This window comes from Puma concolor, chromosome D1, assembly GCF_028749965.1.
Source record: "Puma concolor isolate L17-30 chromosome D1, mPumCon1.1.hap2, whole genome shotgun sequence".
NCBI classification, from domain to species: domain Eukaryota; kingdom Metazoa; phylum Chordata; class Mammalia; order Carnivora; family Felidae; genus Puma; species Puma concolor.
In genome coordinates, this window is record NC_141676.1 from 15241741 (window position 1) to 15268381 (window position 26641).

The window sequence follows — 26641 nt, forward strand, 5'->3', positions numbered from 1 at the left end:
AACACTTACAAAAGAGCGAAAAGTGAAAAATGTCCACTAACAAAAATAAATTTATAGTATTAACTATAGCATAACTGATCACATAGAACTTAAACCTATAGTTTCAATAGAGACATTTTGCATGCAAAAGCTACATATCTACTTTCGTAAGAACTTATGAAAATCTTAGAACTATATTTTGACCACTGGAAGTACTTACATCTTAAATGCTTTTCATCATGCACAACTTTAAACCTCAGGAGAAACTTACTATCAATAAATAATTCTTTACTGGGTGGAGCAACTCTTCACTGAAAAAAGGTGATACATTTCTCTTCTGCCTCATTTTCTTCCTCTGGTCCAGAGCTTTTCCATGGCATTTTTCATCTCTCCATTTCTCAGAGTATAGATTAAGGGGTTCAACATAGGAGTGATAACTGTGTAAAATACAGTCAAGGATTTATCAATGGGTAATGTAGAAGGAGGTCTCACATACATGAAGATGCAGGGGACAAAGAAGAGGACCACCACTGTAATGTGGGAGCCACAGGTGGATAAGGCTTTGCGCCTCCCTTCCTGACTAAGGTTCTTCAGAGAGTGCAGAATGACTCCATAGGAAATGAGCAACACTGTAAAGATGACCACACAGATTGCCCCATCATTGGCAACCACAGTGAGGCCAATAATGTAAGTGTCAGTGCAGGCAAGTTTTAATAATGGGTACATGTCACAGATGAAGTGGTCAATGACATTGGGACCACAGAAGGGAAGGTTGTAAGCAAAGACAAGGTGAACAACAGCATGCAAAAAACCTCCAACCCAGGCCAACAGCAGCAACAAAACACACACTCGTTGATTCATGATGGTCAAATAATGCAAGGGTTTGCAGATGGCCACATAGCGGTCATAGGCCATGGCCACCAGGAGTAAAATCTCTGAACCACCAAACAAGTGCCCTAGAAAGAGCTGGGACATGCAAGCTTGGAAGGAAATGGTTTTCTTCTCACAGAGTAAGTCTATAATCATATTTGGAGTGACTGTAGTAGAATACACAGCATCCATAAAAGATAAGTAACCAAGAAAGAAATACATAGGGGAATCCAGGGTTGGGCTGACCACCACGGTCACCACAATGAGGAGGTTGCCCACCATTGTCACAATGTAGATGAGCAAGAACACAACAAATAATATTTTCTGACCTTGGAGGCTCTGAGTGAGCCCCAAGAGGACAAACTCAGTCACATTGATCCTATGTTCCATATGTCCTTTTGCATGTCCTTATTTCAGAGTTCAGGACAAAATTAGTTACAAATGTAATTATTATTAGTGACTGCCTGCAGCCTTAATATAATCTGTTCGTTAATTCAACAAATATACATTACAATTTATTATCTTCCAGTACCCTCAGAAATTCCAAGAATTCAAGGCTGATTAAAAAACATGCTTAGTAAGCTCAGCAATCTGCAGACCAATAGAGAGACAAGAAATTAAAGACATACGTGGGAAAAAAAACCTATTAAAAAAAATAGTTTGCTGCAACCAGCTTTCCATCTGGAAGTTAGTACAATTGTACCTATAGCAGATTCTACATATAACATTTTTAATGGACTAAGGTTTAATATAAAACTAAAGCAAGATTTATATTTATTCCCCAGTTAATAAAAGAAATGACTGGCTATATTCAAGAATCCCTTTAACTAATAAATTAAATCCCAAATTGATGTATTTTACAATTTCAAAACATCTTAAGGATTTAAAAAGGATATCATAACATCAATAGATAAAAGCACTTAGGGAAAACACTTACATGTTAGAAGACATACACAGAGTTAATGTCAAAATGAACACAGAACTCTAAGCATTTAAATAAAGGACAAATGAATCAATGGCAAAGTTAGTAAATCATATAAACAAGTAATAAAAGGATTGGCCAACACAGGTATGCTCTCATGCTGAAAATCACTTATGAACAGAAACACAGGAACTGAAGTAACACTTGGGTAATGAAATCGTTACTTGGACGCTTCAAAATCACTCTTTCAAGACGTGTGGTTGCTACATCATCCTCTAAACTTTCACAGATTAGCAAGCAATGTTCAGAGAACATATCAGTTGAAACTATCATGAGATTTACAAGGATCTGCCCATTAAAATATCCCTAAATAGTGACACCTGAAACTAATGTGTAGAAACACTGATGTTAGAGGAAGAAAATTTATTCTGGATCTTGGTATGTAAAAATAACCAAAAGAATATTACACAACTGAGTCAATACTCATATATGTTAGTAATCACAAAGAATGTCTAACATGGATGATTATCAGAACCACACAGAGGAACTTTTAAAGGACTGTGAATTCCCTCACGACCAAAATCGAAAATGTAAAGCCTAGGCTGCAATCTTACATCTAATTACCCTTCCTGGGTTACCTGCATACTAAGACAGCAGCCGTTCAGTTCAACGTGTGGGTTGTAGTCCCTTCTCCCTTGTCTTTGGTACACCGGTACCACCTCTGTGCACACAAAGCAGGAAAACAAACGCACCATCACTGGACCTTGAACCATTTCCGTGTAAACAAGGCTTTCCATGCTCTCAGAAAGCCATTCATTCCAGTCTTTCAGAAAAAGGCTACCTCTTAATTGCTGGATTTTTCAAAATGACTACAAAGTCCTGTAACCTAATCAAGTTTGGATCTTGACTGGGATAAAAGAGACCCCAAGTCTTCATTGTTGGCAGAATTTGTCCTAACAACAAATGAATGTTACACCAACATTGTGAGCTTACACAAAAGGGAGGGTTCAGCTGTATGGGAGAGAAAATTGTGATTTGTTTAAACAAAGATTTTTATATGGTTTGGTTTTTATGTCAATATAAGTAAAATAGTGAAATATCCTTGACAACATTCCACTCTCAATCAATTACACTGACCTGTCTTCACAAAGTACAGTTAAATTTTGGATTCCCTTAATGATGGAGAATAACTTAATATACACACTTAATTATGTTCTAAGTCCATTGTTTCACGTCGTGAAAGAGCCAGTTGTGTGAACAGTGATACAAACACTCTCTGAGGTCAAGACAAAGGTCTGTAAACACTTTATCTGGGGATGGACTACAATACATATGCATGAGTCATTCAGTTGGTACATCTCCAAGAGTGATGCTTTCCTAATTAAATTCATTGGGACCTTCTTCTAATTTTGATCTCCAGAGATGCCACCTGCATCTCCAGAGATTCCAGCAGGATAATCACCATGTACAACAGGACTTCCAGAAACATGCCCTCTGGGGGTGGGATGCAGGGAAATCACAAAAGAACAGCTTGAGATGGAATCATCAAAAGGGAAATGTCCAGTATGGGCAGAAATAAAATATGTTAAGGACTCTCTTCTTTAAAGCATGACTTTCAAAATAGGCAAAGCTATATCAGTTAGCTTTAAGCTGCATCTTTGCACACTGGCACCTGAACTGACTTCCAGAAGACGATGAATTTCAGAACAAGACATTTAAACTAGTCTTGGGGCTCCTGGGTGGCTCAGTCAGTTAAGCGTCCAACTTCAGCTCAGGTCATGACCTCGTGGTTTGCGAGTTTGAGCCCCGCATTGGGCTCTGTGCTGATAGCTCAGAACCTGCACTTGATTCGGTCTCGCTCTCTCTCCCTCTCTCTCTCTCTCTTAAAAATAATAAAACATTGGGGCACCTGGGTGGCTCAGTCAGTTAATCGTTCAACTTCAGCCCAGGTGATCATCTCATGGTCTGTGAGTTCAAGCCCTGGGTCAGGCTCTGTGATGACAGCTCAGAGCCTGCTTCAGATTCCGTGTCTTCCTCTCTCTCTGCCCCTCTCAAGCTCATGCTCTGTCTCTCTCTCAAAAATAAATAAAAATGTTTAAAAGGTTTTTTAATTTAAATTTGTCTCAAATGTAGATAAAGCAAGCTTCCCCCAGAAAAGGAAGAGTTTGTCACATAGTGGCACACAGGCAAGTTGATAACATCTGTGTTAGTAAGGGAGGAGTGAGGGAGAAAAGAGTGTGGGAAGATTCCAGTATCTCTGGTTGCTCAGGAAATGCTCACAGAAATGGGCATTACAGGAGCCCAGAAAACAATTGGCAAAGCATTTCAATGGACTGATGTCACAGACTTTGAGTCTGGAGTTCTCTCTTGCCCAGCAAGAGAGCAGATGCAGAATTGAATATAAGAGAGGCTAATGTCAGGGAAGAGATAAGAGCCCTGAGTAAGGATCCTTGCTCCGTATTTATTGGATCAGAAGGCTTACAAACATGATGGGCGTGCAGAATGAAACACGTGAGACAATGAAACAGTGATCATTAACTCAAGTGTGTGAGAGAAAGGGGGTTTCGAAGATATATGGTGTTAGGGGGTTGGCTCAATACAAGACAAAATCCTGGCAAGGAGCAGATAGCTGTTTACAGCAGGCACCAGGCACTGGGTCTGTTCATCTTAACTTGCCCAGGGATAAGACAGATAGAGCATGCTACCTCAGGGTCAACAAGTCACTTTTTTTGTTTGTTTGTTTGTTTGTTTGTTTGTTAATTAGCTCCAGGCAATTTCACCCTGCTATGGCAGTCTATTTCCCTGTTTCCCTATTCTGGACGCTTTCGTCCTGTGGAAGGAGCTTTCTGCTCAAAGCTTTAGTTCTATGCTGAGGCACTTTTGCCTGTTTACTGATTCTCGGATACTTCTGTCCTAAGCCTTGTTAACCTATTGGTGCAAGCTCAGGGAATTCCTAAACGTATGTCCCACAGATTTAAATCATCCAGAATATATATAACAAAGTTCACCTGGGAATTGATAAGAACAATATAACAATGTTTCCTAATTATTTACAAATTAAGCAACGTAAGTATGAATTACCGTGGATTAAAGAAGAAATATCAGTGAATAGGTTTTTAAATAAATTTTAAGCAGAGATAATGAAGGGTGTGTGTGTGTGTGTGTGTGTGTGTGTGTGTGTGTGTGTACTGGATACAGCTTAAAGAGTGCTTAGAAAGAACGTATAGTTTTAATAGAAGTATTATAAGACAAGAGATATGACAGAAATGAAGTAAGCTTAGTAGAAACCTAAAAGATGGAAAAGCAAAATAAACACAAAGAACATCGTAGAATGGAAATAGTAAATAAAAGAAATAATGGAAAGAGAAATTAATTAAATAGAAACTAGCATAGTATTAAAATAGAACAGAGAAAATCTATAAATCCAGGAATTGGTTCCTTGAAAGATTCATAAAATTGACGTTCCTAGCAAAATGGATTAAGATAAACTAAGAGAAAAAAGAGATCAAAATCAGAATGAAGGGAGAGTCATTACTGCATTCTACTGACATGTAAAAGATAAAAAAAGAATACCATAAATGGATTTACGTTGGTAAACTTGCCAATTTAGAAAGTGGACTACTTCTACGAAAGAAACAACGTGCAGGTGTTGACCATGGTAAGTTCTTTATAGATTTTGGATCCTAACCCTTTATCTCATATGTCATTTACAAATATCTTCTCCCATTCTGTCGGTTGCCTTTTAGTTCTGTTGATTGTTTCCTTTGCAGTGCAGAAGCTTTTTATCTTGTTGAGGTCCCAATAGTTCATTTTGCTTTTATTTACCTTGTCTTTGGAGACATGGAAAGTAAGAAGTTGCTGTGGCTGAGGTCAAAGAGATCGATGCCTGTTTTCTCCTCTAAGATTTTGACGGTTTCCTGTCTCACATTTAGGTCTTTCATCCACTTTGAGTTTATTTTTGTATATGGTGTAAGAACATGGCCCAGTGTCATTCATCTGCATGTTGCTATCCAGTTCTCCCAGCACCATTTGCTAAAGAGACTGTCTTTTGTCCATTGGAGACTCTTTCCTGCTTTGCCAAAGACTAGTTGGCCATGCATTTTTGAGTCCACTTCTTAGTTCTGTATTCTATTCCACTGACTATGTGTCTAGGTTTTTGCCAATACCATACTGTCCTGATGATTACAGCTTTGTAGTACAGGCTAAAGTCCAGGATCGTGATGCCTGCAGCATTGGTCTTCTTTTTCAGGACTGCTTTGGCTATTTAGGGTCTTTTGTGTTTCCATACAAATTTTGGGATTGTGTTTTCTAGCTCTGAGGAGAACGCTGGTGCTATTTTGATAGGGATTGCATTGGATGTGTAGATTGATTTGGGTAGTATTGACATTTTAACAATATGTGTTCTTCCTATCCAGGAGCATGGAATGTTTCTCCATTTCTTTGTGTCTTCTTCCAATTTCTTTCACACATTTTCTATAGTTTTCACAGTGCAGAACTTTTACCTCTTTGGTCATGTTTATTCCTAGGTATTTTATGGTTCTTGGTGCAACTGTAAATGGATAGATACCTTCATTTCTATTTATGTTGCTTCATTATCGCTGTATAGAAATGCAACCGATTTCTGGACACTGATTTTATATCCTATGACTTTGCTGAATTCATGTATCAGTTCTAGCAGTTTTGCAGTGGGGACTTTTGGGGTTTCCATGTAGAGTATTATGTCATCTGTGAAAAGTGAAAGTTTGACTTCTTCTTGCCCACTTTGGATGCCTTTTATTTCATTTTGTTGTCTTCTGATACTAGGACTTCCAATACTATGTTAAACAACAGCAGTGAGACTTGACATCCGTGTTATGTTCCTGATCTCAGGGGGAAAGCTCTCAGTTTTTCCCCCTGTGACGATGATATTAGCTGTGGGCCTTTCATATGTGGCTTTTATGATGTTAAGGTATGTTCTTTCTGTCCCGACTTTCTTGAGGGCTCTTATTTAGAAGAGATCCTGTATTTTGTCAACTGCTTTTTCTGAGTCTATTGACAGGATCATGTGGTTCCTATCCTTTCTTCTATTAATGTCATGTATCACATTGATAGATTTACAAATATCGAATGAGCCCTGCAGCTCATTGACACTCATATTACACTAAAACCACAGGCAAGAAAAGAAAAAATATATAAATTACTTTATCAAATTTAAGAACTTCTGTACATGAAAGGACACTATTAATGGAAAAAAGACAACTCACAGATGAGAGAAAATATTGACAAATTTTATAGCTGATAAGGTGTTAAAATCCAGAATACATAACAAATTTATTCATCTCAAAAATACACACATCAAAACACCATATTGATTAAAAATGAGCAAAGGATGCTATAAAATTTGAGGTCAGCCATAAGAAAATATATGGAAAGACCTCAGGACAATGGAGGTTAAAGAACATCCTGCTAAAGAATGAATGGTTAACCAGGAAATTAAAGAAGAAATTAAAAATACATGAAAACAAATGCAGATGAAAATATGACAGTCCAAAATTTTGGGACACAGCCAGGGAAGTCTTAAGAGGGATGTACATTACAATTCAGGCCTCTCTCAAGAAGCAATAAAGGTTCCAAATATACAACATAACCTTACACCTAAAGGAGATCGAAAAGGAACAGCAAATAAAGCCTAAAGATAGCAGAAGAAGGGAAATAATAATTAGACTAGAAACAAATGATATAGCAAAAACAACAATGACAAAACAGTAAAACATATCAACAAAGCTAAGAGCTGGTTCTTAGAGGGAATTAAAAAAAATTGATAAGTCCCTAGCCATACTTCTCATCAATAAAAGAGGAAGGTCCCAAATAGACAAAATCATGAATGAAAGAGGAGAGATCACAATCAATACCACAGAAATACAAACAATTAGAAGAGAATACTACGAAAAATTATGTGCCAAGAAACTGGGAAATCTGAAAGAAATGGACATCTTCCGAAAAACTCACAAACTACCAAAACTGAAACAGAGAGAAACAGAAAATGTGAACAGACCTATAACCAACAAATAAATGGGTTCAGCAATCAAAATCATTCCCAAAAAAGATGCCTGGGCCAGATGGCTTCCCAGAAGAATTCCACCACATATTTAAGAAGAGTTAATACCTTCTCAAACTGTTCCAACAAATATAAATATAAGAAAAATACCCAAAACATTTTTTGAGGCCAGCATTACCTTGATTCCAAAACCAGATAAAGACCCCACTAAAAGGGAGAATTATAAGTCAATATCCCTGATGAACATGGATGCCAAAATTCTCAACAAGATACTAGCAAATTTAATACACGAGTACATTAAAGAAATTATTTCCCAAAATCAAATGGGATGTATTCCTCAGATTCAGGGTTCTTTCAATATTCACAAATCAATCAACATGATAATAAAAGGAAGGATAAGAACCATATGATCTAGTCAATAGATGCAGAAAAAATATTTGACAAAATACAACATCTATTCTTGGTAAAAGCCATTAACAAAGTAGGGTTAGATGGAACACACCTCAACATCATAAAGGCCATATGCTAAAGACTCACAGCTATCATCATCCTCAATGGGGAAAAACTGACAGTCTTTTCCCAATGGTCAGGAATAAGCCAAGAATATCCACTCTCTCCATTAGTATTTAAGATAGTACTGGAAGTCTTAGCCTCAACAATAAGACATAAAAAGTAACAAAAAACATCCAATCAGCAAGGAAGAAGTCAAAATTTCATCATTTGCAGACAACATGCAGATGACACTATTTTCTACATAAGGTTTCTATGCGGAAAACCCAAAGTGCACCAAAAAATCACGAGAACTAATACATGAATTCACGAGAGTCGCAGGATATAACATCAACCTGCAGAAATGTGTTGCATTTATATACACCAATAGTGGAGCAGCAGAAAAGGAAATCAAGGAATCAATCCCATTTACAAGTGGACCAAAAATAATACGATACCTATGACTAAACCCAAGTAAAGAGGTGAAAGTGCTATACTCTGGGGGTGCTGGGATGGCTCAATTGGCTAAGCATCTGACTCTTGATTTTGGCTTAGGTCCTGATCAAACAGCTTGTGGGATCAAGTACACCCTCAGGCTCTGCACTAACAACATAGATCCTGCTTGGGATTCCCTATCTCTGCCCCTCCCCAGTGTTTGTTTGCACTCTCTCTCTCTCGCTCTCTCTCTCTCTCCCTCCCTCCCTCCCTCCCTCCATCTCCATCTCCATCCATCTCCATCTCTATCTCTATCTCTTATTCTCTATCTCAAAGTAAATAATCATTAAAAAATAAAAGATCTATACTCTGAAAACTATAGAACACTGATGAAAGAAATTGAAGAGGACACAAAAAAATGCAAAAGCATCCCATGGTTATGGGTTGGAAGAACAGTGTTAAAATGTCTATATTACCCAAAGCAATCCACACCTTTAATGCAATCCCTATCAAAATAACACCAGCATGTTTTACAGAGCTAAAACAGACAATCCTAAAATTTGTATGGGATCACAAAAGACCCTAAGTAGCCAAAGAAATCTTGAAAAAGTAAAACAAAACTGGAGACATTACAATTCCAGAATTCAGGCTATACTAAAGAGCTGTAGTCATCAAGACAGTATGGGACTGCTACAAAAATAGATATATATATCAATGGAACAGAGTAGAAAACCCAGAAATGGACCCACAACTATATGGTCAACTAGTCTTTGACAAAGCAGGGAAGAATAGCCAATGGGAAAAGGACAGTCTCTTCAAAAAATGGTGTTGGAAAAACTGGAAGGCAACAAGAAGAATGAACCTGGACCACCTTCTTACACCACACACAAAACTGAATTCAAAACGGATGAAAGACCTATGTGAGATAGGAAACCATCAAAATGCTAGATGGGAACAGAGTCAACAACCTGTTTGACCTCAGCCACAACAACTTCCTACTAGTCATGTCACCGAAGGCACGGGAAACAAAAGCAAACATGAACTATTAGGACTTTATCAAGATAAAAAGCTTCTGCACAGTCATGGAAACAATCAACAAAACCAAAAGGCAACCTACAGAATGGGAGAAGATATTTGCAAATAACATATCAGTTAGTATGCAAAATCCATAAAGAACTTCTAAAACTCTACACCCAAAAAACAAATAACCCAGTTACAAAATGGGGAAAAGACATGAATCGACATTTTTCCAAAGAAACATCCAGATGGCTAGCAGACACATGAAAAGATGCTCAACATCCCTCGTCATCAAGGAAACACAAATCAAAACCACGACAAGATATCACCTCATGCCTGTCAAAATGGCTAAAATCAGAAACACAAGAAACAGAAAGTGTTGGCGAGGATGTGGTGAAATGGGTAGCCTCATGCATTGTTGGTGGGAATGCAAACTGGTGCAGTCTCAATGGAAAACAAAAGGTTCTTCTCAAAATGTTAAAAATAGGACTACCCTATAATCCAGGAATCACACTACTGGGTATTTACCCCAAAATACAGAAACACTAATTCAAAGGGATACATGCACTCCTATGTTTATTGCAGCATTATTTACAATAGCCAAATAGTGGAAGCAGCCCAAGTGTCCATCAATAAATGAATGGATAAACAAGTAGTGTAGGTGTGCGTGTGTGTGTGTGTGTGTGTGTGTGTACATACATATGCATGATGGAATATTAATCAGCCATAAAAAGAAAGAAATCTCGCCATTTGCAATAATATAGATGGATCTAGAGAGTAAAATGCTAAGTAAAGTAACTCAGTCAGAGAAAGAGAAATACCATATGATTTCACTCATATGTGGAATTTAAGAAACAAAATAAATGAGCAAAGGAAAAAGAGAGTGAGCAGAACCAAGAAACAGACTCTTAACTATAGGAACAAACTGTTGTTTACCAGAGGTGGGCAGGAGGATAGGTGAAACAGGTAATGGGGATTAAAGAGTACTCTTCTCATGATGACCACTGAGTAATATATAGAAACATTGAATCAGTATCTTGAACACCTGAAACTAATATAACATTGTCTCTTAACGATACTGGAATTAAAATTAAAAACTTAATTTAAAAAAGTAAGATTCAGAAAACTATGCAATACTTAAAATTGTTTTAATAATAAAGGCAAGGAACATGAAACTCCCTTGCTTGGAGTACTTGGAATGCTTTTTGTAAAGGCAATACAGGCTCCCCATAGGCAAAGTTCCCAGCTGACCCTGGAGTGCAGCCATGTTTGCTGATATTTGGACAGAGTCACCAGACAGTGATAAAACTCTGCAGGGAGGTACCACCTGGCAGACATACAGCTTGGACGATGACATTGTAGAGGCAGGGAGTGGACAGAGTGAGACAAATGAGGGGTGCTTGATTAGAGGCCAGTGAGAGCACGAAGTTCCTGTGCCAGAAACTAGGGAGTTTGCTGAAGCATTTTCTACCTCTCCCATGTAGGTGCACAAACATGCCACACTTATCTACCCTGGTAAGCTAAGCAGCGCCACCTAGTGGAGAATGGAGACATCACACCAAGCCCCACCCAACTGTGCCCTCCAAGCACATCTCCTAGAATCAGCACAAGGACACCACCTGTTTAGTGTATGGACTATAGAGAGCTTCATAATTTCAGTTCAAGGGAAAACTGGATGTAACTTCATCACAGTTTCATTCTGTTTGCTACTTCATTTATTCATTTTCTTTGCTTCTGTTTTTGCTTAAACTGGTTTCTTTTTTTTCTATCTTTTCTTCATTTGTGGATAGATAAATAAAAGAGGTTTTTTATTTTTTAAAATAGTTTATCCCATTTTTCTTTATTTCGTATTTATATTTTATGATATATTTATGATACAATTTTTTAATTTTAAATTTTTTCTTACTTTTTTTCTTCTCTTTCCATTTTTTCTCTGTTGTATCGACCTGCCCTCAACAAGCAAACAAAAAGACGCCTAGGATCTAGCTTTCTTTATTTGAATTTTGTTTTGTTTCTAATTTTTTATTTTTTATTTTTAGTTTATTAATTTTTCCCTCCCTCCAAAATAACAAAATGAAAGAATGCACCCCAAAACAAAGCACAGGAAGAAATGACAGCTAGGAGCTTCATCAACACAGATATAAAAAATATTTCTGAACCGGAATTTAGAATCATGATAATAAGTATACTACTTGGGGTTGAAAAAAGCATAGAAATCCCTCTCTGCAGACATAAAAGAAATAGAATCTAGTCAGGATGAAATTCAAAACGCTATAACTGAGATGCAATCTTGAATGGATGCCACAATGGCAAGAATGGAAGAAGCAGAGCAGCGAATCAGTGATACATAAGATAAAAATATGGAGAATAATGAAGCAGAAAAAACAGAAGGGAACAAAGGCAAAAGATCATGGTACAAAACTTAAAGAACTCAGTGACTTATTAAAAAATGAATAACATCCAAATCGTAAGTGTACCAGAAGGTGAAGTGAGAGAGAAAAGGGGGCAGAAGGCATATGGGAGCAAATTACAGTGGAAAACTTCCTAATCTGGGGAAGGACAGAGATTCAAAATCCAGAAGCACAAAACTCCCATTAGATTAAAAAAAAGAAAAAAAAACTACGACTATCATTAAGGCATATCAGAGTCAAATTCACAAAATACTCAGGCAAGGAAACAATCATGAAAGCAGCAAGGGAAAACAAGTCCTTAACCTATAAGGGAAGACAGATCAGGTTTGCAGCAGACCTACCCACAGAAATTTGGCAAGCCAGAAAGGAGTGGCAGGATATATTCTACGTGCTGAATCAGAAAAATATGCAGCCAAGAATTCTTTATCCAGCAAGGCTGTCATTCAAAATAGGAGAGATAAAGAGTTTCCCAGACAAACAAAAACTAAAGGAGTTTGTGACCACTAAACCAGCCCTGCAAGAAAGGATAAGGGGGTCACTTTGAGTAGAGAAAGGGCACAATAAAACAAAAAAAGACCAAAAGCAAAAAAAGATTAGAAAGGACCAGAGAACACCACCAGAAAAACCAACTCAACAGGAAACACAATGGTGCTAAATTCATATATTTCTGTACTCACTACAAATGTCAATGGACTAAATGCTCCATTTAAAAGACACAGGGTATCAAAATGGACAAGAAAATAAGACCCATCTGCATGCTGCTTATAACAGACTCATTTTAGACCTAAAGGCACCTACAGATGAAAGGTAAGGGGATGGAGAATCATCTATCATGCTAATGGTCATCAAAATACAGCTGGTGTAGTCATACTTATAACAGACCAACTAGATTTTAAAATAAAGATTGTAACAAGAGATTAGCAAGAGACTTCATTGTAGTTAAGAGGTCTATCCACCAAGAAAATCTAACAATTGTAAATATTTACACCCCCAATGTAGAACCCAAAAAATATGTGTACAAATTAATCACAAACATAAACTCACTGATAATAATACCATAATAGTAGGACACTCCAAGCATCCAATTTAGAGCAATGGCCATTGCTCATCAGCTAAGCAGAAAACCAACAAGGAAACAATGGCTTTCAATGACACACTGAACCACATGGACTTAACAGATATATTCAGAATATTTCAATCTAAATCAGAATACACATTCTTCTCAAGTGTACACATGGAACATTCTCCAGAATAGATTATATTCTGGGTCAAAAATTAGCCCTCAAGAAGTACAAAACAATTGAGATCATATGTTGCATATTTTCAGACCACACTATGAAACTCAAAAACAACTAGGAGAAAAAACTGGAAAGACCATGAATACTCAGAGATTAAAGAACATCATACTAAAGAATGAATGGGGAGGCGCCTGGGTGGCTAGTCGATTAAGCGTCCGACTTCAGCCCAGGTCATGATCTCGTGGTTTGTGAGTTCGAGCCCCACGTCAGGCTCTGGACTGACAGCTCAGAGCCTGGAGCCTGCTTCAGAATCTGTGTTTCCCTTTCTCTCTGCCCCTCCCCCACTCACGCTTTGTGTAACTCTGTCTTTCAAACAATGAATAAACGTTAAAAAATTTAAAAAACATTTAGAAAAAGAAGAATGAATGGGTTAGCCAAGACACTAAAGAGGAAATTAAAAATTACATGGAATGCAATGAAAATGAAAGCACGACAGCCTAAAATCTCTGGGATGCAGCAAAGGTGGTCTCAAGAGGGAAATATATATTACTCCAGGCCTTCTTAAAAAAAGGAAGAAAGATCTCAATAACACAACCTAACCTTACACCTAAAAGAGCTGTACAAAGAACAGCAAATAAAGCCCCAAGCAAGCAGAAGACAGAATAAGAAAGAATAGACCAGAAATCGGTGATGTGGAAATAAAACAAAACACAACAAAACAAACAACATAAAAAAAACAGTAGAACAGATCAATGAAACCAGGAGCTCATTCTTTGAGAGAATAACAAAATTGATAAAACCCTAGCCACATTGATCAAAAAGAAAAGGAAAGGACGCAAATAAATAAAATCATGAATTAAAGAGGAGAGATCACAACCAACACTTCAGAAACACAAAAAGTAATAGGTGAATATTAAGAGAAATTACATACCACCAAAACATGGGAAATCTGAAAGAAATGGATACATTCCTAGAAACATATAAACTACCAAAACTGAAACAGGAAGAAATAGAAAATTTCAACACACCCATAACCAGTAAAGAAATTGAATCAGTTATCAAAAATCTCCCAACAAACCAGAGGCCAGGGATGGATGGCTTCCCAGGGGAATTCTACCAAACATTTAAAGAACTCTTAACACCTATTCTTTTGAATATCTATTTCAAAATATAGAAATGGTAGGAAAACTTCCAAACTCATTCTACAAGGCCAGCATTACCTTGATTCCAAAACCAGGCAAAGACCCCACTAAAAAGGAGAACTACAGACCAATTTCTCTGATGAACATGGATGCAAAACTTCTCAACAAGATACTAGCAAACCGAATCCAACAATACATTCAAAGAATTATTCACCAGGATCGAGTGGGATTTATTCCTGGGATGCAAGGCTGGTTCAATATCCACAAATCAATGTGATACATCACATTAATAAAAGAAAGAATAATAGCCACACGATCCTCTCAATAGATGCCGAAAAAACATTTGACAAAATTTGGCATCTCTTGAAAAAAACCCTCAAGAAAGTAAAGATACAAGGATCATACCTCAAGATCATAAAAGCCATATATGAAAGACCACTGCAAATATCCTCAATGGGGAAAAACTGAGAGATTTACCCCTAAGGTCAGGAACAGAACAAGGATGTCCACTCTCACCCCTGCTATTTAACATAACGTTGGATGTCCTAGCCTCAGCAATCGGACCCCACAAAGAACTAAAATGTACCTAAATCAGCAAGGAGGAAGTCAAACTTCCACTCTTTGCAGATGACATGATATTATGTGTGGAAATCCCAAAAAAGATTTCACCAAGAAACTACTAGAACTGACACATGAATTCAGCAAAGTTGCAGGATATAAAATCAATGTCCAGAAATCGGTTGCATCATTTCTTCAATACGAAACAACAGAAAGAGAAATCAAGGAACTGATCCCATTTATGATTGCACCAAACCCCACATAATACCTAGGAATAAACCTAACCAAAGAGGTGAAAAATCGATACACTGAAAACTATAGAAAGCTAATGAAAGACATTGAAGAAGACACATGCACATACACATGCACGCACACACACACACACACACACACACACACACACACACACACAAAGGAAAAATATTCCATGCTCATGGGTTGGAAGAGCAAATATTTTTTAATGTCGATATTATCCAAAACAAACTACATATTCAATGCAATCCCTTTCCAAATAACACCAGGATTGTTCAAGAGCTAGAACAAATAATCTTAAAATTTTATGAAACTAGAAAAGACCCCTAATTGCCAAAGCAATCCTGAAAAAGAAAACCAAAGCTGGAGGCATCACAATCCCAGACTTTAGCCTGTATTACAAAGCTGTAATCATCAAGACAGTATGGTACTGGCACAAAAACACACATTTAGATCAATGGAACAGAATAGAGAACCCAGAAATGGACCCACAAATGTATGGCCAACTAATCTTTGACAAAGCAGGGAAGAATATCCAATGGAGAAAAAACAGTCCCTTCAGCAAATGGTGTGGGCAAAACTGGCCAGCGACACGCAGAAGAATGAACCTGGACCACTTTCTAATGTCATACACAAAAATAAACTCAAAATTGGTGAAACACTGATAATAAGACAGGAAGCCATCAAAAGCCTAGAAGAAAAAAATGGCATTGAACTCTTTGACCTCAGCTGCAGCAACAACTTAATGACGTGTCTCTGGGAGTAAGGGAAACAAAAGCAAAAATGAACTATTGGGACCTCATCAAGATAAAAAGCTTCTGCACAGCAAAGGGAACAATCAACACTAAAAGGCAACTGACAGAATTGGAGAAGATTTTTACAACTGACACATCAGATAAAAGGTTAGTATCCAAAATCTATAAAGAACTTACCCAACTCAACACCCAATACAAATAATCCAGTGAAGAAATGGGCAGAAGACACGAATAGACACTTTTCCAAAGAAGATATCCAGATGGCTAATAGACACATGAAAAGATGTTTAACGTCACTCATCATCAGAGAAATACAAACCAAAACCACAAAGAGATACCACCTCACACCTGTCAAAATGGTTAAAATTAACAACTTAGGAAACAAAAGATGTTGGTGAGAATGCGGAGAAAGGGGAACACTTTTGCACTGTTGTTGGGAATGCAAAATCGTGCAACAATTTGAAAACAGTATAGAGGTTCCTCAAAAAATTAAAAATAGAACTCCACTACAACCCAGCAAATTGCACTACTAAGTATTTATCCAAAGGATACAAAAATACTGATTCGAAGGTTCACATGCACTCCAATGTTTCTAAAAGTATCGAAATTATGGAAAGAGCCCAAATGTCCATCAACTGCTCAATAAAGAAGATGTGGCATAGATATAGATATAGATATAGATATAGATATAGATATAGATATAGATATAGATATAGATATAATGGAATATTACTCGGTGATCAAAAAGAATGAAACCTTACTATTTGCAGCAATGTGGTGGGAACTAGTGTATTATGCTAAGCAAAATAAGTCAGTCAGAGAAAGACAAATATCACATGATTTCACTCAGATGTGGGATTTAAGAAACAAAGCAGATGAACATAGGTGAAGGGAAGGGAAAATAAGATACAAATGGAGAGGGGGCGAACCATAAGATACTCTTCAATACAGAGAACAAAGTGAGGGTCGCTGGAGGGGAGGTGGGTGGAGAGATGGGCTAAATGGGTGATGAGCATTAAGGAGGGCACTTGTTGGGATGAACACTGGGTGTCATATGTAAGTGATGTATCACTAAATTCTACTCCTGAAACTATTACACTATGTGCTAACCAACTTATACTTAAATTTTAAAAGTCTGACTATCCTGACTGTGGTCCTACATTTAACTGGATAGGGAGAGGGACCGGTGGGTTCTTTCCAGTCACCATTTCCAAGCCACTTTGAATAGGAATGAAGCTGCCCTGAATCCTGTAGACCCCTCAGTTATCTGTTGAATACCACAGAGGGACTCCAGTCCATGCCACATGAAGCAGAAAAAATACCCAGCTAACCTCTGCCAGAATTGCTGGTCCACAAGATTGTGAGGCAAATTTAAATGGTTGTGGCTTTAAGTCACAACATTTCAAAGTCTTATGCCATGTAGCAAAAGATAACCAGAGCAAAGAGTGGAAGCTGGAACTGTGGTGCTTCCATAACAGAAATGTAAAGTATATGGCATTGACCCTGGCCCCAGGAGTTGCTGGAGCTGTAAGGGCTTCGAGGCATCTGTAGGTAAAGCTTTGTTGAAGGACAGGGTGGACTGTGCTTGGAGGCTGAAGAGAAAGTGATTCATGTTACCAAGTGCTAGCAAAGTTTGGTAATACCCTCCCCTGTAGTAGTGTGGAAAATAGGAACAGGTGGGGGAGCAGGTGGATTTGACTGTGATTTCCAAGTATAATACTGAATATGCCAGCTGGTTCCTCAGCAGTGTATGATATGTTGAAGGATGGGTAAAGAGAGGTGAGGGGTGCCTAGGTGGCTGTCAGTTGAGAATCTGACTCTTGGTTTCAGCTCAGGTCATGATCTTGTGGTTTTGTGAACTTGAGCCCCATGTTGGGTCTTGGAATTCTCTCTCTCCCTCTCTCTCTGCCCCTCCCCAACTCATGGTGTCTCTGTCTCTCTCAAAATCAATAAATTAACCTCAAAAAAAGAGATAGAGAGGTGAGTTAAAAGCATGACTGTTATCAAGTTCTCAAGCAGAATTCAGAAGAAACATGTAAGGATTCAAGACCTGCTGGGTTCTGGTATAAAGCTGGTTCTCATCCATAGCATCTCCAAAGAGCAAAAAAGCTCTCAGAGTAAGAAATGGCACCAGAAGAAAAATCATCTCAGTGTTGTAGATGTAAGACCCTAGTGAGACTTCGGAAAGATTTAAGGTGTGTCTCATAAATTCTCTTAACTAGGTTGTCCACCTCCAAAACGTATGCAGGACACAGGGAAGAAAGAGCAAGTCTCTAGTTCTTAGACTTTCTTTTTTCAATTCACAAAGTCTAATTTTATTTACTTGTGTTTTTACAGGGTTATTCGATACAACTGATATACAACCTGTGTAAGTTTAAGGTGTACAACATGTTGATCTGACATATACATATATTGCAAAATGATTACCACAATAAGGGTAGTTAACACATATGTCACCTCACATAACTGTAATTTTTGTGGGGGATGAGCACATTTAAGATTCACTCGATCAGCAACTATTTCTATATAATACATTATTAACTACTGTACCCTGCTATACATAAGCTCCCCAAAACTTATCCAACTTATAACTAGAAACGTGTACCCTTTAACTAACTTTGACAAATTTCCCCCACCCGCCAGGCCCTGGAAACCACCATTCTCTTGCCTTCTACAAATTGGGGTTTTCAATACCACATATAAATGAGATGATAGAGTATCTGTCTTTCTCTGTGTCACTTATTTCACTTAGCATAATGCCTTCAAAGTCTATCATAGTGTTGCAATTGGCAGGATTTTCTTCTCTTTTATACCTTAATATATTCTCTTGTATGTATATACCACTGTTCTTTTTCCATTCATCCATCAATGGATGCTTAGATTGTTTCCATGTCTTGACTATTGTGAAAATACTGCCACAAACATGAGAGTGAAGATATCTCCTCAAGATTCTGATTTCATATCTTGGATATATGCACAGAAGTGGAATTTCTGGATATTATGGTAGTTCTATTTCACTTTTTGAGGAATCTCCATACATTTTGAATTGCATTTCCATAATGATTAATAATGTTGAGCACGCTTCCATGTTCCTATTGGTCATTTGTTATGTCTTCTTTGGAAAATGTCTATTCAGATCCATTGCCTAGTTTTTAATCAGTTTTGTTTTGTTTTGTTTTTCCTATTGGTTGTATAAGTTCCTCATACATTTTGGATATTAACCCCTGTGAGGTATAAGACTTGCAAATATTTTCCCCCATTCCATAGGTTGCCTTTTCATTTGGTCAGATGCAGTCTGGATCTAGAACTTGAGATCCTGAACATCAAGGATGGGATGAGATCTTAACTGGCTTAAGACGTTCTGTGTCCTCCCTCCAAAAGTCCTGAACTATCTTTTTACAAATCTGAAAAACTCACTGGAGAGACAGGCCAAATGGAGAAGAAGAAGGGGCCAGAAGAGCCTGGTCGTCTAGCTATCCCTGCCAAGGCACCACTCAGATGAGTAAAGTCACCCTAAATACTCGCTGAAAGCCCATCTATCCACTGAATACCAGCGAGGGACCTCAGTCCATGCCACATGCAACAGAAGTATTGTTCAGTCAAGTCCTGCCAAAATTCATACGTGCTAGATTCAGACATGTGTATGGCAAGATATAGCTCTGTGTGTAGACAGATACAGGCCTGTGTGTGATCAGATCAAATAAGTATATATACACGTATGCATTCATATGTGTAGTCAGATACTGATCCATGTGCTGTCAGATACAGACCTCTGTGTGTTCACATACAGACACACATATGAAGCTGGATACGGCCTACATATCATTGAATATGTACCTACATGAGGTCAGATACAGATCTCTGTGGTTGAATATATACTTTTATTGTCAAATGTAGGCCTATCAACATTGCATACAAACAAACAACAATGCCTTTGAGGACTGTGCTATAATTCATGCCAGCAAAAGACACTAAGCCCTTTCCAGTCAGCTCTTTGAAAATGCAAATCAAAGGTAAATAGACAAGCCACTTTTTAAATAAGAAAACCAAAAGACAAGATTCCTGTATGCTCTATCGAGATGATTACAAATTGTTATTGAGACATTGATCAAGCCTTCATAATACATGTCTCATTCTGGGTGGGAAAACAAGATATTAAAACATCCACTTTCCATGGGGCGCCTGGGTGGCACAGTCGGTTAAGCTCCGACTTCAGCCAGGTCACGATCTCGCGGTCCGTGAGTTCGAGCCCCACATCGGGCTCTGGGCTGATGGCTCAGAGCCTGGAGCCTGTTTCTGATTCTGTGTCTCCCTCTCTCTCTGCCCCTCCCCCGTTCATGCTCTGTCTCTCTCTGTCCCAAAAATAAAATAAACGTTAAAAAAAAAAAAAAATTAAATGTAGGCCTATCAACATTGCATACAAACAAACAACAATGCCTTTGAGGACTGTGCTATAATTCATGCCAGCAAAAGACACTAAGCCCTTTCCAGTCAGCTCTTTGAAAATGCAAATCAAAGGTAAATAGACAAGCCACTTTTTAAATAAGAAAACCAAAAGGCAAGATTCCTGTATGCTCTATCGAGATGATTACAAATTGTTATTGAGACATTGATCAAGCCTTCATAATACATGTCTCATTCTGGGTGGGAAAACAAGATATTAAAACATCCACTTTCCATGGGGCGCCTGGGTGGCACAGTCGGTTAAACGTCCGACTTCAGCCAGGTCACGATCTCGCGGTCCGGGAGTTCGAGTCCCGCGTCAGGCTCTGGGCTGATGGCTCAGAGCCTAGAGCCTGTTTCCGATTCTGTGTCTCCCTCTCTCTCTGCCCCTCCCCCGTTCATGCTCTGTCTCTCTCTGTCCCAAAAATAAATAAACATTGAAAAAAAATGTTTAAAAAAAAAAAACATCCACTTTCCTCATAATCAATGTGGAGGGTCATAAAATTTTAAATATATCATTATGGGAAGCTTTCAGACTTAAAAAAAATAATCCTAAAGTGTATCAGGACAAATAAATATCTAGAAATTGCAAGAAACTTGAAAAGGGGGAGTATTTAAGAGCAATTATCCCCATGAGGTATAAAACACATGAAAATCCTTGACTACTGACAAGGATGTTGGTGGTAGGCAATGACACCAGAGAAAAAGGGGGAGGAGGTGGAGGACACAACAGCAGAGGAGGGGAAATGGCCCCAAATCAAACCTGCTATTTGTATAAAGTTTGACATATTACATACAGAAATTGAAATTATTACTGAAATTAATAATAACATTGGCAGATTACATATCCTGTTTGAGGAAAACAAGATTAGATATGTCTCATCACAAATAGAAACAAATGGTGGATAATTTTAAAAGAAAGATTTTCTGAGCCCTTGGGTGGGTCAGTTCGTTGAGTGTTCAACTCTTGATCTTAGCTCAGGTCTTGACCTCAGGGTCTTGAGTTTAAGCCCTGCATTGAGCTCCACACTGGGGGTGGAGCCTACTTTAAAAAAAAGGTAGTAATCTTGAAAAAAACTTTTTCCAGAGTTATTTTTTAGAAAGATGTTAAAATGTATAAACTCACTGAAAAAGATGTATATGAAATTTTCCAAGAGTGATGGGATAGAAGAAATCAAAAAGTAAAAGAATAATACAATATAATGTCTTTATAGCAAACACACATAATGCTACCAAAGCAACATATTTGTAGAAAATATCAAAGAAGACTAAATATCTATAGCAAATATATATATTTAATGAAGAAAAGACTCAAAATCCTTACTCCAATAGATCAAGACTTCAAAAACGTAAGTAATAGACAAAGTTCATGGAGTAAATTCTATGTCCCTCACACTACACAAATACAGACTACATAGACAATTAAGTCACTGTTCCTGACTTAAGAGAACTTACAGACCAATGAACACAGACAACCAAGATTTTATCTCCTCACTTGAAATAACAATACACGTTGGAGATAACATAAAATATGTCTAAATCCATTTGGGTTGCTGTAACACAATACCACAGCCTGAGTGGCTTCAACCACAGTCATTTATTTCTCAAAGTTCTGGCGTCTGGGTAGTCCAAGATCAAGGCACTGGCTGGTTCTGTGTCTAGTGAGAGCCCACTTCCTGGTTCATAGCTAACCATCTTTTCATTCTGTCTTTACATGGCAGAAGGGGTACATGAGTTCTATTAGGTCTTTTTTTTACAGAGACACTAATCTCATTCATGAATGCTCTCCTCTCATGATGTAATCACCTCTCAAAGGCCCCACTTCCAAATTCCACATATCATAGAGGACATAACCCCTGAACCTTGGGGGGGTGGGGAGGGTGGGACACAAATATTCAGTCTAGAGCAACATCCAAAAGTTGATGACTTAATTATATAATTCCTGCTAAAATCAAATGTTTAATCTTATTTAATGAAAAGCACTATGTTGGGAAGTCTTTGAGATGACATAAGGAATCTTAACATAATAGTAATAGGGATAAACTCAGGATACAAAGTCTCTCATACAATGTGATTTACCAGGGAAAAGGCTCCATGCCCCCATAGCCCGGGCACCTCTTGAATCCAGAGTAACTAAAGGAGGCAGAACCATGAGTTTCTTTGACACATGCTTCCTACTGTAGTAGAGGCAGATTAATATTTTCTTTGAAGCCTAATTCAGAGAAAGGAAGGCTTATGAAAGAGATCTCGGTTAAATAAATCAATATATATTATGGCCTATTTATTACCTAACAATCTGTATTCCATTAACAGCAGAGGTCAGAATGGCATGCCATATTGTCAGCACCTTTCCCACCAAAGATATCACCCAAAATATCTCATCTCAGGTTCTGTGTTGTATATGTAAATCTCATGGATTATAGATTATGGTAATTTTATATATGTAGGAGGGCCTAGGTCCCTTTAGAAGGCTATGAAACACTACAGGCAAAAAAAAAAGACATGGGGATACTGAAAAATGGCAGAGATATTATCAGATATACTAAGCTATCTGGGAAGATTAATTAATCATTTTTATGAAAATATAACACCAAAAAGGTTGTTTCTCTTCAGGAGACAATAGGATCCCCCACTCAGAAATATGAGGAGATCTTACTTACTATATCTATCTCTTTTGTTCAGATTTTTTTCCTACACTTAGCTTATGATTAATATTCAACCTTGGAAGCAGCATTCCTCCTCAACCTTAATGTGTTAAGCAATATGAACAAAATTATATACTTAAAATTGTTTCTGATATAAAAATAAGATCCATACTTTAAGTATTAATATGGGTTGTCTTTGTATGGGAGGAATGAACCAAAGGTTTATGTCCCATTGCTGAAATATGTAATGAGCACTATGATTTCTGAAAGTGAACACTTACAAAAGAGCGAAAAGTGAAAAATGTCCACTAACAAAAATAAATTTATAGTATTAACTATAGCATAACTGATCACATAGAACTTAAACCTATAGTTTCAATAGTGACATTTTATATGCAAAAGCTACACATCTACTTTCCTAAGAACTTATGAAAAGTTTAGAAATATATTTTGACCATTGGAAATACTTACATCTTAAATGCTTTTCATCATGCACAACTTTAAACCTGAGGAGGAACTTACTATCAATAAATAATTCTTTACTGGATGGAGCAACTATTCACTGAAAAGAGATGATATATTTCTCTTCTGCCTCATTTTCTTCCTCTGGTCCAGAGCTTTTCCATGGCATTTTTCATCTCTCCATTTCTCAGAGTATAGATTAGGGGGTTCAACATAGGTGGGATAACTGTGTAAAATACAGTCAAGGATTTATCAATGGGTAAGGTAGAAGGAGGTCTCACATACATGAAGATGCAGGGGACAAAGAAGAGGACCACCACTGTAATGTGGGAGCCACAGGTGGATAAGGCTTTGCGCCTGCCTTCCTGACTAAGGTGCTTCAGAGAGTGCAGAATGACTCCATAGGAGATGAGCAACACTGTAAAGATGACCACACAGATTGCCCCATCATTGGCAACCACAGTGAGGCCAATAATGTAAGTGTCAGTGCAGGCAAGTTTTAATAATGGGTACATGTCACAGATGAAGTGGTCAATGACATTGGGACCACAGAAGGGAAGGTTGTAAACAAAGACAAGGTGAACAACAGCATGCAAAAAACCTCCAACCCAGGCCAACAGCAGCAACAAAACACACACTCGTTGATTCATGATGGTCAAATAATGCAAGGGTTTGCAGATGGCCACATAGCGGTCATAGGCCATGGCCACCAGGAGTAAAATCTCTGAACCACCAAACAAGTGCCCTAGAAAGAGCTGGGACATGCAAGCTTGGAAGGAAATGGTTTTCTTCTCACAGAGTAAGTCTATAATCATATTTGGAGTGACTGTAGTAGAATACACAGCATCCATAAAAGATAAGTAACCAAGAAAGAAATACATAGGGGAATCCAGGGTTGGGCTGACCACCACGGTCACCACAATGAGGAGGTTGCCCACCATTGTCACAATGTAGATGAGCAAGAACACAACAAATAATATTTTCTGACCTTGGAGGCTCTGAGTGAGCCCCAAGAGGACAAACTCAGTCACATTGATCCTATGTTCCATATGTCCTTTTGCATGTCCTTATTTCAGAGTTCAGGACAAAATTAGTTACAAATGTAATTATTATTAGTGACTGCCTGCAGCCTTAATATAATCTGTTCGTTAATTCAACAAATATGTATTACAATTTATTATCTTCCAGTACCCTCAGAAATTCCAAGAATTCAAGGCTGATTAAAAAACATGCTTAGTAAGCTCAGCAATCTGCAGACCAATAGAGAGACAAGAAATTAAAGACATACGTGGGAAAAAAACATATTAAAAAAAATAATTTGCTGCAACCAGCTTTCCATCTGGAAGTTAGTACAATTGTACCTATAGCAGATTCTACATATAACATTTTTTAATGGACTAAGGTTTAATATAAAACTAAAGCAAGATTTATATTTATTCCCCAGTTAATAAAAGAAATGACTGGCTATATTCAAGAATCCTTTTAACTAATAAATTAAATCCCAAATTGATGTATTTTACAATTTCAAAACATCTTAAGGATTTAAAAAGGATATCATAACATCAATAGATAAAAGCACTTAGGGAAAACACTTACATGTTAGAAGACATACACAGAGTTAATGTCAAAATGAACACAGAACTCTAAGCATTTAAATAAAGGACAAATGAATCAATGGCAAAGTTAGTAAATCATATAAACAAGTAATAAAAGGATTGGCCAACACAGGTATGCTCTCATGCTGAAAATCACTTATGAACAGAAACACAGAAACTGAAGTAACACTTGGGTAATGAAATCGTTACTTGGACGCTTCAAAATCACTCTTTCAAGACGTGTGGTTGCTACATCATCCTCTAAACTTTCATAGATTAGCAAGCAATGTTCAGAGAACATATCAGTTGAAACTATCATGAGATTTACAAGGATCTGCCCATTAAAATATCCCTAAATAGTGACACCTGAAACTAATGTGTAGAAACACTGATGTTAGAGGAAGAAAATTTATTCTGGATCTTGGTATGTGAAAATAACCAAAAGAATATTACACAACTGAGTCAATCCTCATATATGTTAGTAATCACAAAGAATGTCTAACATGGATGATTATCAGAACCACACAGAGGAACTTTTAAAGGACTGTGAATTCCCTCACGACCAAAATCGAAAATGTAAAGCCTAGGCTGCAATCTTACATCTAATTACCCTTCCTGGGTTACCTGCATACTAAGACAGCAGCCGTTCAGTTCAACGTTGGGTTGTAGTCCCTTCTCCCTTGTCTTTGGTACACCGGTGCCACCTCTGTGCACACAAAGCAGGAAAACAAACGCACCATCACTGGACCTTGAACCATTTCCGTGTAAACAAGGCTTTCCATGCTCTCAGAAAGCCATTCATTCCAGTCTTTCAGAAAAAGGCTACCTCTTAATTGCTGGATTTTTCAAAATGACTACAAAGTCCTGTAACCTAATCAAGTTTGGATCTTGACTGGGATAAAAGAGACCCCAAGTCTTCATTGTTGGCAGAATTTGTCCTAACAACAAATGAATGTTACACCAACATTGTGAGCTTACACAAAAGGGAGGGTTCAGCTGTATGGGAGAGAAAATTGTGATTTGTTTAAACAAAGATTTTTATATGGTTTGGTTTTTATGTCAATATAAGTAAAATAGTGAAATATCCTTGACAACATTCCACTCTCAATCAATTATACTGACCTGTCTTCACAAAGTACAGTTAAATTTTGGATTCCCTTAATGATGGAGAATAACTTAATATACACACTTAATTATGTTCTAAGTCCATTGTTTCACGTCGTGAAAGAGCCAGTTGTGTGAACAGTGATACAAACACTCTCTGAGGTCAAGACAAAGGTCTGTAAACACTTTATCTGGGGATGGACTACAATACATATGCATGAGTCATTCAGTTGGTACATCTCCAAGAGTGATGCTTTCCTAATTAAATTCATTGGGACCTTCTTCTA

General features: G+C 37.6%; 2 protein-coding genes across 2 annotated transcripts; both read right to left on the bottom strand.

The window, feature by feature from the left end:
- Positions 1-321: 321 nt before the first annotated feature.
- Positions 322-9411, bottom strand: LOC112866147 (olfactory receptor 4A15-like). Its single transcript, XM_086677405.1, has 2 exons — positions 9404-9411; positions 322-1243 (listed from the first exon to the last, which is right to left on the bottom strand). Exon 2 carries the CDS (start codon positions 1237-1239, stop codon positions 322-324), a length of 918 nt encoding a protein of 305 aa, XP_086533531.1. The 5' UTR covers positions 1240-1243; positions 9404-9411.
- Positions 9412-19197: 9786 nt separating this feature from the next.
- LOC147576503 (olfactory receptor 4A15-like) lies at positions 19198-24704 on the bottom strand. Its single transcript, XM_086679395.1, has 2 exons — positions 23806-24704; positions 19198-19228 (listed from the first exon to the last, which is right to left on the bottom strand). The coding sequence occupies exons 1-2, from the start codon at positions 24702-24704 to the stop codon at positions 19198-19200; spliced, it is 930 nt and encodes a 309-aa protein (XP_086535521.1).
- Between the last annotated feature and the right edge of the window lie 1937 nt (positions 24705-26641).